We start from the raw sequence: 11,035 nt of genomic DNA, 5'->3' as shown, positions 1-11,035 counted from the left end.
CACACACACACACACACACACACACACACACACACACACACACACACCCATACATACACAAAACTCTTAACTGCAATGGCCAGAAAGCCCCCAAGATATGCCTCTCCCTACCCAGCACTAGAGTATACTCGGGCTTGTATTTTTTATGACATGACTGTTTTTCTTAAGGGTTCTTGGGATTGAACTCAGGTCTCTATACCCAGGTGAGAAGTGCTTTACTGACTGCCCTGTCTTCCCAGCCTCTTTCAGTTTTTAAAACACAGAAATCCTTACATGCCTCAGTTATAAGAGTGACAGAAAAGTAATGATCTTGCTAAAGTGTGCGGGAAAGTGGAATCAATGTCCAGAAACACCATCTTCCTGTATAAAAAGGCACCTCTATGTATGTATGTATGTGTGTGTGTGTGTTTGTATGTGTGTATGTATGCGTACATGCGTGTATGTTATTTCCTGTTATAATCAGGGAGCAACAGATGGAGGCAGTGTGGTACCAGTACATAAGCACTAAATCCACAGGCCATTTTAGGTCAGATGGATGAGTCAGTCTTCCATCCTTGGCTGCTCTTAGCTTACATTTGGGACAAAAAAAAAAAAACTCAAGGAAGTCATGTAAGATATATAATTATGAATGGAGGAGAAACCTTATGGTTTTAATAAAAATGCACAATAGATAAGAGATAAAGCCATTTTATTGATTCACTTAAAATGGAGAGAGTAGAAAGAGAACAAATTACTTAATTGTAATCATATGAAACATTTCACAAAAGGAAGATGGATTTAGGCACGAGTGCATGTTTAAGGATTACAATAGGCAAGCTTATGGATTATTTGCATCAAGCATTATGGAATTAAAATGAATGTTATTTTGATTCTACAGGTTATATTTGCAGGCATACTATCTTAGCACTGAAATAACTGCATTTCTTAAACTTGATCACTTTACTGGGAGATTTCGGCAGAAGAGCTTGATCGATGACTCGCTCCTTGATGGGCCTTAGAATGATGCTGTTACTTTTCTGCCCTTCAGGGGCTGGGGTGGCCGGTGGTTACTCAGAACTGGAACAGCTGGCTCTCCCTCTGCACTTGACAGGAGGCTACGGAGCTGGGCCAGCTGTGAGGGTGAGATATTGCAAGGATGAGAAGCTGTTAAAGCCCCAGAAAGCATTTTGTTTACACTGAAGTCAACGTACTGTTGGTTAGAAAACAGTTGAGGATGGTGATGGTTTTCTTAGTGGGAAGGGAGGAGACTGCACTCCTTTTCCTGCCTCTGCACAAGATATTTTGCCTAAATGAGGGGTAGTTGGCTCTGTTAGAACATAAGCTTTCAGGCAGGAGAGATGGCTCTAGGTTAAGAACAGTGGCTGTTCTAAAGGTCCTGAGTTCAATTCCCAGCAACCACATCGTGGCTCATAACCATCTGTAGTGAGATCTGGTGCCCTTTTCTGGTTTGCAGGCACACATGCAGGCAGAATGCTATATAAATAATAAATAAAGAGCATAAGGTTTCTCTTTGTTAGCTGGGAGTTTGTCTAAGTGATACGTCAGCTCAGCAGTGCTTAATTCCATATATTATCCCCCTTTTGGGACAGTTGTTAACATTAAATGTGTTAACCAAGGAATGGGCCTATCTATTGCTCTGTGCACCATGGCTTTTCTCGTCAAACATCAGTTAACACCAATGTACAGTGCTGTGAGAAACACAAAGCAGCTCAGGAAAGCAGCTCTTTCATCTGTCAGCAGCAGCATCTTTAGAAACAGAAAGTGAGAAGGTACTTTGTTGGGTATTCAGAAACTTCAACTAGAAAAAAACCAAGCTATTTTCCCACTGTTAGGTTAGGCCCCCTGAGAGATATGGTGGAAGTTAAAAGGAGAGTTCACTGTCCATTTCTGACATTCTATGCCACCTAACAAGTTTCTTTATAAAGAAGGAGGAAATGGGAAGCTCATGTGTTTACTTTCTGCATAAAGTAAAAACAGTTATTGCATGGCTTTCATTATTAAAAAAAAAAAAACAAAAAACAAAACGCAACTCAGGGATCCTTCACTAGAAGCAAATACACGTTAGCTGATACCTGTTCCGGGCTGACACTGATGCTGTCCTTGCAGATGAACCAGGTCACACTTTCATGAAGAGGAGGGTGAGTCAGGGAGCCAAAGTAGGTCCAGTAGTCCAGGGATGAAGGCAGGAGACAGGATGGGTCAAAATTTGTGAATGGAGCTCGTTTTCCCTGAAAAAAAAAAAAAAAAAAAGCAGTATGTGTCAAGGTATAGAATTGATCATACATGTGACAATGTATATATCTAATGTATATATATTTTAGCTGCAGTAATTGATTTTTCTACTCTACTCATTTAATGACAGGTATGTTTGTGAATATGAACAATATAAATGACAGAAAATTCTATCTGAAAGTTTTAAACATTAAACTTCCTCTTTCTTTGATGGATGAAGAGTAAAAGCTAAAACTTTTCCATAATTCATATTTATCAAAAGACACTTCATTTTCATTAGGAAACATTTTAATTTGTTTAAACAATGCTATACTTGTTCTAGAGGCAAAGGCATTCACCAGCAAGCCCATCAGTATGTTTTACTCTTATTTATTCCTATGAGTGTTCCCGATTGCTTGTTTTCTCTACACAGAAATTGAACTGATATTTGTATATTATTTTTTTATATATGATTAGTTTTATCGGATTTTTTTTTTCAATTTCAGTTTTTAGTTGGTTCTCTTGAATTTCCCAGGTATACACAGCTAACATATCATCTGCACATAATAGTTTTGTCTTTGCTTTCCCTGTACTTAATTGTTCTTTGTTGAATGGTTAAAGTTTTAATTATAATGTTAATGTGACTGTGGTAGAAACTGCACTGTTCTTTTTCTTGATTGCAGCAAACAGTTTCAGTTGGAGAAGCGGATAAAATGAATTTTCATTTTTAACCTGATAGTATAACGCATCTACTCATGTAAGCATGCCATCTGCATGCTTACAGAATGAACTCTACTTGTTCAAAAATATGAATTTATCAATATGTTGTTGCAATTGTTTTGTTATAATTTTCAGGGTTATTTCAGCCATGTTACTAGGAAAGATTATAATGCAAATTTCTTTTTGCAGTCTCTTCACCCAGTGTGTGCACTGGATATCATTAAGCTGATGAGGAGTTTTGTGCCTGTTCCTCACATGCGCAAATGTTTAGTTGACACTACAGGAGTGCTCCTTTCTCTTTTTTTGGAATTTGGTAATTTTTGCATGTTTACCTGTGTGTGGTTTGTGTGCATGTGAGTATGTGTACTCGTTCACATGTGCAGGCCTCTGTGCGGGTGTGTGAGTATGTATGTAAAGGCCTGAGGCTGCTGTTATTTTAACAAAGGACTCAGTTGACTCCAGAGCTCTCAGATAAGACTAGTCTAGTTAGGCAGCTGGCTCCAGCAATTCCCCATCTCTTTTTTCCAAACTCTAGAATTATAGCTAATACACCATGCACACCTGGCATTTTAGTGGGTTCTGAATTATGAATTTGGGTCATTATACTTACAGGGCAAATGTTTTATCTGTTGAGCCATCTGCTTCCCTAGACTCACTTGGTTGTTTCCTAAAGGCTGAGTAAACTTTTTTATAATTTGGGCTGCTCATAGAATTTTGTTTACTAGACACATTTTTTTTTTTTTACTGTGATTTCAATTTATTCTTACAGTTTTGGACTGTTTGGTTTTTCTTTTGGGTCATTTTTATTATCTTATGTTTTTATGGTTATCACTCATTTTGTCTAACTTTCCAGATTTACTGGTGTACTGTTATAAGTAGTTCTTGCTTCAGAATTCTATTTTCACATATACACCATATTTTCTAAGCCTCTAGGAGAATTTCTTCCACTTGTTAATTAATTTATTTACATGTCTCTCTGGGCATATGCGTTCGCACTAGTATGTGGAGGACGGAGGACAACCTATAGGAACTGGTTTGTATCCTTCTACTCTGCAGCTTCTAGGAGCTCAAGCAATCACTGTCACCCTCTGTATCATCTTACCAGTACCTCCAATAGCATTTGACCTTGGGCCAGCTTCCTTTGCCAGAGCTCCTTAAATTATTTTTTGTTGCTGTTTATTCCATAAAATCTATTTTTCACTTATTGCTAGAGTAATATTTTATATTTGTCATTTTGTTTCTTATCTTACTATTTTAGACTTTTATCCTCACTATTTCCTTTTATTTTTATTTTATATATTTTTGATACTCTTGAGTAGAGTGTGAAAAATATTCCTTCTCTCACTTTATAATATGCTCACTCAAAGTTTATTTTTTCATAAACTCAGTGCAAAATAAACTTATTTTACATAAAAATACAATAGCCTTCTACACCGTGGAAGAACATGATAAATCACCTTGACCTTTGGTCTAAGGAGATGATGTTAAAACAGTGATGCTAAGGATGGGCATCTCAGAAAGTCCACTAAGGGTTTTGAGTTTAGTTCTGAATCACAGTTCTCAAATAGGTCTCTTCCTCCCCATATTTTTTTGCTTTACTAAAGAAATTAAGATGTTTTTCTTCATGAAAGAGAAAGCTATCGCTAGAGTATGATCAGTATTCAACAGATCTAAGAATGACTGAGGAATATACTTTACTGAAAGGTACAAGCACCATGAAAACAAGGCAGAGCCAACTCCTATATCAGGTTCTCCAGTGCAAGCGGAGTCTCCATGGCACCTTGTGGCTGATGGCATCTACACCTGCCTTCATGTTTCCCCTTTCAAACAGGCAACTGTTTCTGCACTTCTGTGTGTTCTTGTTCTCAGAGTTAAATTAGCTTATTTAGCTTATTTACCTTAGTTTTAACTGAGTTTATGGCATCAAGAACTTTCTGCAGGTTTGGGTTGGCTGGACCAACCTGGAGGATCAAAGGAAAAAGAAAGTATGAGATGGAGATGATTTATAAAATTTAGTCAAAATTTGATCTTTCAGTTGACATCAATAATTGAAGAGAGAATAATGAGATTTCTTTCTACCCCAAGAGAGGAAATTTTCTGAGGCATGAACCTTTGTGAAATCTTCTACTGTGCAAATTTCTCATCATGTATAATCACAGACAAAATAGTAAACAGAAAATATGGCTTAATTTAATTTAGCATGGTAAATTTAATTGTGAACAAAATGGTCAAACCTATGCAAGACAAATTCTATATGTTTATCAAAACTATGTCACAAAACTACACCTTCATTTTCTCTGCTTTGTTAGTTATTTAATGCATTTTTGCTATATTCTGAATAAGCATTTGATAATAGTCATCTCCAAATACGTAATCTCAAAAGTCACTTAGTCACCCAGTCTAACCCAATGTAATGATGATTTTCCTCAGAGCATCTCTACAATGACAGTATAAATTTAAGTGATAATAAGTTCCATAACATCCACTCTTTTAAAAATCAAGTGATATTTAGAGTGGTGTAACTACCCACGACTCACCTTCATGAAAACACCAAGGATTGCCAGCCCATCAGCCTTTGAGATGGCTTCAGCAGCGCTGGAGTACTTGGCAGAATTCCAGTGAACTAGGTGAAGCTAGAAGTGATGACATAAGTAATTCACTATTACTATTGATGCATAGGAAAAGCTGGGAGATGAATTAGGTGTTAATTTGTTACATTTGAAGACATATCTTGGTGCAGGCAAATAAAATTCATGTGACCTCTAATCCAGTGGGTAGCTAACTTTAGGATAAAAGGTGAAATCATTTTCTCTCACTGTGAGGTAACTTTGTAAGAAACCCCGTGGCCAGTTGGAAGCTTGGGCATATCAGTGTCCTTCCCAGAATCCTCTCAGTCAAATTCTGCAGCCTAAACTCATGGTGGAGTTTTAGACTCGTACATCCACGTGTGCCTGCATGTGTTCCTGATACTGTCTGGAGATCTCCATAAGAGTGTCTAACAGGTATCTTAAGAGTCCATGGCAAAAGGAAAGCTCAACTTGTCATGTCACATCTGTCATTCTCTCCTCTTTGAAAAGGTGACACTGCATTCCTACCTGTTCAATCAAAAGCACCGCATTTACCACAGATCTCATACTTTAGACTTTGTTGGCCTCCATGCCCAGCAGAGTAGATGTCTCCTCATCTGTTCATAGCTTGGGTTTTTGTATTAGCTGCTGAGTTCCTAGAATTACCTTCCTTTGGCTCTACAGTTAGGTCTGAATTCAAATGCCATACCTCAAATAAATTAATTACCCAACTACCTTAACTCACATCTATTTTTTTTCATAACATTTGTCTGATCTCTTCTTTCCCTCTTCTCCCTCTTTTTCCTTCTTCTCTTTCCTTCCTCTCCTTTTTTAAAACCTTTTCTTTCCCCTATGAAATAAAGATTATGACTCAGTTACTTTGAAAATAAAAACTTAGTATATCATAAAGAGTCAATAAATAGTTGATTAATAAAAGAGAGCAACTAGAACACTTATTTTAAGTGAGATCACTCTGCAGTCCTAATTTAAGTGTGGTTTCATTGTCATTTATTCTTCCCATTCACTGACAACTCTTTTAGGCACTCACTCTGCCACTGAGTACTCTTTACTTAATCCCTGCCATTGGTTCTTGTGTTTTCCCCTCTGCGCATGTAATGTAACTGAACACTTGCAATGTGAAAGCTGGCCTACATGTGCCTTGTATGTATTTTCTCAGTAAGTGTATGGGAGATTAATGCTTTCGAACTTAATTCTATAGATGAGAAGAGTTACACAAGCAGTCAACGGCTCAGCTTTGACTCCACGAAGGTCAAGGGAGGAGCACGCATATGTACACCATTACTTGCACTATTTCTTGAACCTGGTGTATTCTACACAGGTTTTTGAGCTAAATAGTAAGTAATGTTGGACTTTCTAATAAGTCATTTAGATTATTTTTTATCAACTTAGTTGAGTGAATATAATTCCTAATTACAACTATCCTTGATTACAACTATCCTTCCTAAAACATAATACTTAGGCTTCCATTCCACTTTAGTCCAACTTTTGTTTTGTAGAAAGGAAACTAGGAATGAGTTTTTATAGACTTCCACAACACTGTAAGGTATTATCTAAACTTTAGAAGTAAAACAAAATAAGTTGTATCTGTATTTAATCCCCTAGCATCTAATTCTATCACAACAAACTGTATATATTTTAAAACTTCTCTGAAAAATCTCTTACGTATTTACTTCCATTGTTGCTATAGATGTAGCACAATGTATTAATAGAAGCATTTTGGATAAAAACAAAACAACAATGAAACTCACAATGGAATATAATAAGCCAATGTAAATATACATCAAAAGATTAGTTAAATAAATTCTGATATTCAAATTTAAACAAATAAAAATATTAAGCAGTAATTTTTAAAAGATGTAGAATTAAGTCTTCTTACTTGGAGAATGATAACACATTGGTAAGTGGAATAAAGCAAGTTTCAAAATCATATCTATTATAAAGTTTAGTTTACCAAAGTAAAACAGAAAAGGCCATCTCATCTATATGTAGTCATACTTATGAACACATATTATATATATATATTTACTATTTCATCTTTTAAATATCTGCCTCAAAGGTGAAACTTTTTAATTTGTTTTATGTGTGTTCAGTTATTCAAAGAAAATATAAATATAATGTCTGGAAATAGACCACAAATTCTCCTGGGAGGGAAGATTAACAAGAGGTGGGAGATAACGACCTATAGCCAGGGACTCTTTGAAGCTGGCCTAGGCGTGGGCTCTTCCTTGCAACCATTAAATCCCTGCTCTGATTAAAACCCAGGGCCTTCTACTGTTATTTCAGGGCTCTTGTCTGGACATATATATCCTACTGGTGTGTCCAAATCTGAAACATTAAGTAAAAAGAGACACAATGGGATGTCTATTTCAGACAATATTAAAAAATGTCTTAAAGAACAATCCTTAAGCTGGAAAAATATCAAAGTTTCCCTCAACTCTCATCTATAAGTTAAGGTGTTTCTTTCCATAGAAACATATTCCTCTATTGCAAAATATGGTGTTTGATTGTAATGGATTTAAGGATCCATATAAAGACCAGTGTATTCTTTCCTTTGAGGCATTCTGAAAGTAGCTTCTTCAGTACCAGAGATGCTGCTCAGGCACTCTCATGAACTATCTCTCATGAATATATTGCATTACCTCTCCCGAATATTTGATTCCATCCACAGTATGCTCAGAGCCATGGTCATTGGAGTTGCCCCAGTGAAAATGGAACTGGGTGAGGCGATAGTTCTCAGAGAGAGGGCCACCTTTCAGAACTGGAGGGATAAACAAGTACTGTCAGCCAGATGATCTCTAGTTCATCTTTGAAATAAACCAGTGCAACACTGTTTTGAATGAAATGGAAACACCAGAGTGTGGCAAAATTATGTTTTCATTATGTTTCCCCACTCCACATCCCTGATAATGACACTCATATATAGTGCCTTCCTGATGGCATCAGTAGCTCATGATATATATATGCACATTCCAGAGAAGGTACCACAAATTTACCTATTTATGTTACGAAGATGGCATTTAAAAGTGAATAAGTTATATGATCACAGGACTTTCCTTGGGGCTGCATTAACTTTCAAGTTTATTCATTCAATAAACCATACTGCATGGATAGTATGTATCAGAGTTGAGGGTAATTTCTATTAACTAAAAGTTTCCCATCACACAGCTTTATATAATTAATAAAGATATAACAATGTAGTTTGAAAAATTTGTTGAGACCTTCTTGGCCAGGGGCCAAGAACTACTGCCTGTGGGGCAAAGTCACTTTAAAATTTTTGGTCTGAATGACAGCCTAGGTGGGGAGTTTGTCCAGTCATATGATTATTTAAGTAACCACAACACCAGACCTAACCTATTGCTAACAACAGGCACTCCCCTAAAGTACCTAACATTTAAAATTAGAAAGTTGTAGGGAAGTACAGCAAGCATTGAATTTTTACCACCAGAACACTCGCAGAGTGATTGCTTAACAGCTTATTCAATAAATACTGATGAAAGGCTGACCATGTGGCAAGCAGAATGCCAGATTCTAGGGTATGCAGAATACTTGTACACCCCTGTCTCCTCTTTGAGCGAATTCTCATTCTGTTTAGAATATTTGCCTTTTTGTTTTTATGCTCACAGTGATTTGCTCATTAGGCTCTTTTGGAGAAATGTTGCTTATTTAAATAAATGAGCCCAAAGATCCCAGAATGGCCATGCTAGTGGTAAAACGGCTCATTAAGAAGGAGAAGGATTGAGAGAAAGCAGAGAAGGGAGCTCTGTAAGCTGTCTTCCAAGTGGCCACGATGCCTCCCATACTTGTCAGTTTTGAGTCCCACAAATACAAGTGTACAATACACAGGAGGCTGTGGTGTTTCAGAAGCCACTCTGACTCCTTTGCCTGTTCTTGGGACTCTTTTTCTCCTATTGGGTTGCCCTTTTCAGCCTCAATATGAAAACTTTTGCCTTGTATTATTGTATCCCATTTGTTTTTTTGTCTTTTAGAGGCCTGCTCTTTTCTGAAGGGAAGTGGACAGGGAGTAGATTTGGAGGAGAGGGGATGGTAGAGAGGTTCTGGGAGGAACTAATGGTTTATTTGTTGTATTTGGCAATATCAATAGTACAGGCCTATTTATGCTGTTTATATAAGTCTAGAAATAGTATGTACATCAGATATACCCCCAAACCAACTATTAAAAATATATACAAGAATATTATATTAATTCAAAGATGACCCAAACCAATAACCTGTTCTGGGAGGGGAAAGTGTGGTCAGAATGTATTGTATAAGAAGAAAATCTATGTTCAATAAAAAATAAATTCACTTAGCAGATTCTAAAGAAACAAGTAGCATATATGTCTTTGGGCTCACCAGATTGGTTACTGCTGTCATCAAAAACTACATGGAAGGAATGTCCCACGTTAATAATTTCTTTGGCAGTTGCAGGATTATAGGAGATGCTGATAGGTTTCAGAGAGGTGTCATGTTTGGCCTCACTGGTTTTGATATCAATAGGAGACTGGTTGTTTCCATTGGCAATGGGATACAGCTTGCTCCATTGATCAGGACCTATAAGAACAAACATGTTTATGTAACCACAATTTTACAGAGTGCTTCATTCCAAGTATCAGAAATTCAACTAACTGTTTCTTATTAGATTATGGTTTATTTAGATATCTTAAATGGCATTTGGTGCCTGAAAATGTAGCTTTTGTTACTATATCAGTAAACAGTATAATTGGCAATATCAATAATACAGGCCTAATTATGCTTTCTATATGATTATCGTGTAGAAATAGTATGTACATACAAGATACACTTTCTAGACCTTCATGTCCAAAAATCGATTACTAAAAATGAATACAAGAATATTACACTTATTCAAAAGTGACTCAAACCATTAACCTGTGGCTATATAGTAAAGTTAAATGATAAATACATCCTCTGATAGGAAAGGGAAAAAGTTATTATTTTGATATATGAAAAGAAGTACTCTTACCATTTTTGCCATCATATCCCCAGTCTGCACCTGCCATGATTTAGTTTTCGTTTCTGAAAAGAGAAATGATACGTGGAATAACTAACTGCACCTCTGGGTGAAGCAGAGATCTTAAGTGACACCGTAGGTTTTTATAGAAGCTCTCTGCCTGTAATAGTCCACTGTTCCATCATCTTTGCTTATCAGGAAGTACACACCAAATGGTATTGTGAAATAAAATGGTATTGTAAAAAAATTTCTATCAGGGTTAGGTCAGCTTATGATGATTTTATTTTATTGTAGTATAAAAATGAAATATCAGAATCATAGATGTTATTAAACTAGTATTGTTCTTCTGTGCTTGTGAAAGACATGAATGAATATTGACCAAAGCTTATCAAATATCATAGAATAAAAGCTCTCTGTGCACTTAGGACTTGTAGTGATACTGTAACTGGGTAAATAAGCAATGTTACAATAGTAATATAATGAGGAAATGAATTTGCATGGTTATGGGCTGAACTGAATGAGTATCATGATGTTAATTTAGAATCAT

At 36.4% G+C, this 11,035-nt stretch overlaps 1 protein-coding gene across 2 annotated transcripts; it reads right to left on the bottom strand.

Annotated features, from left to right (window-relative positions):
- Positions 1 to 994: 994 nt before the first annotated feature.
- Positions 995 to 10,556, bottom strand: LOC129673594 (carbonic anhydrase 1). 2 transcript variants are annotated; one of them, XM_055603463.1, is made up of 7 exons: positions 10,501 to 10,556; positions 9,873 to 10,070; positions 8,159 to 8,277; positions 5,469 to 5,564; positions 4,830 to 4,892; positions 2,073 to 2,228; positions 995 to 1,111 (listed from the first exon to the last, which is right to left on the bottom strand). In XM_055603463.1, exons 1-7 carry the CDS (start codon positions 10,535 to 10,537, stop codon positions 995 to 997), a joined length of 786 nt encoding a protein of 261 aa, XP_055459438.1. In that variant the 5' UTR covers positions 10,538 to 10,556. The 2 variants fall into 2 exon arrangements, with proteins under 2 accessions (XP_055459438.1, XP_055459439.1); XM_055603464.1 differs by lacking the exon at positions 9,873 to 10,070 and having other exon boundaries at positions 10,501 to 10,537.
- Between the last annotated feature and the right edge of the window lie 479 nt (positions 10,557 to 11,035).

This window comes from Psammomys obesus, unplaced genomic scaffold (genome assembly GCF_907164565.1).
Source record: "Psammomys obesus unplaced genomic scaffold, mPsaObe1.curated_primary_1811, whole genome shotgun sequence".
NCBI lineage: Eukaryota > Metazoa > Chordata > Mammalia > Rodentia > Muridae > Psammomys > Psammomys obesus.
Note: the sequence above shows the minus strand (reverse complement) of the source record. Positions and strands in the feature narration are given on the sequence as shown.

Excerpts from the sequence above, each read along its gene's own strand:
- LOC129673594 (XM_055603463.1), bottom strand. The coding sequence starts at position 10,537 with ATGGCAGGTGCAGACTGGGGATATGATGGCAAAAATG. Across the intron at positions 4,893-5,468 it reads TCCTTGGTGTTTTCATGAAG|GTTGGTCCAGCCAACCCAAA; the intron begins GTGAGTCGTGGG and ends TTGATCCTCCAG. Across the intron at positions 2,229-4,829 it reads TAAACTCAGTTAAAACTAAG|GGAAAACGAGCTCCATTCAC; the intron begins GTAAATAAGCTA and ends TTTTTTTTTCAG.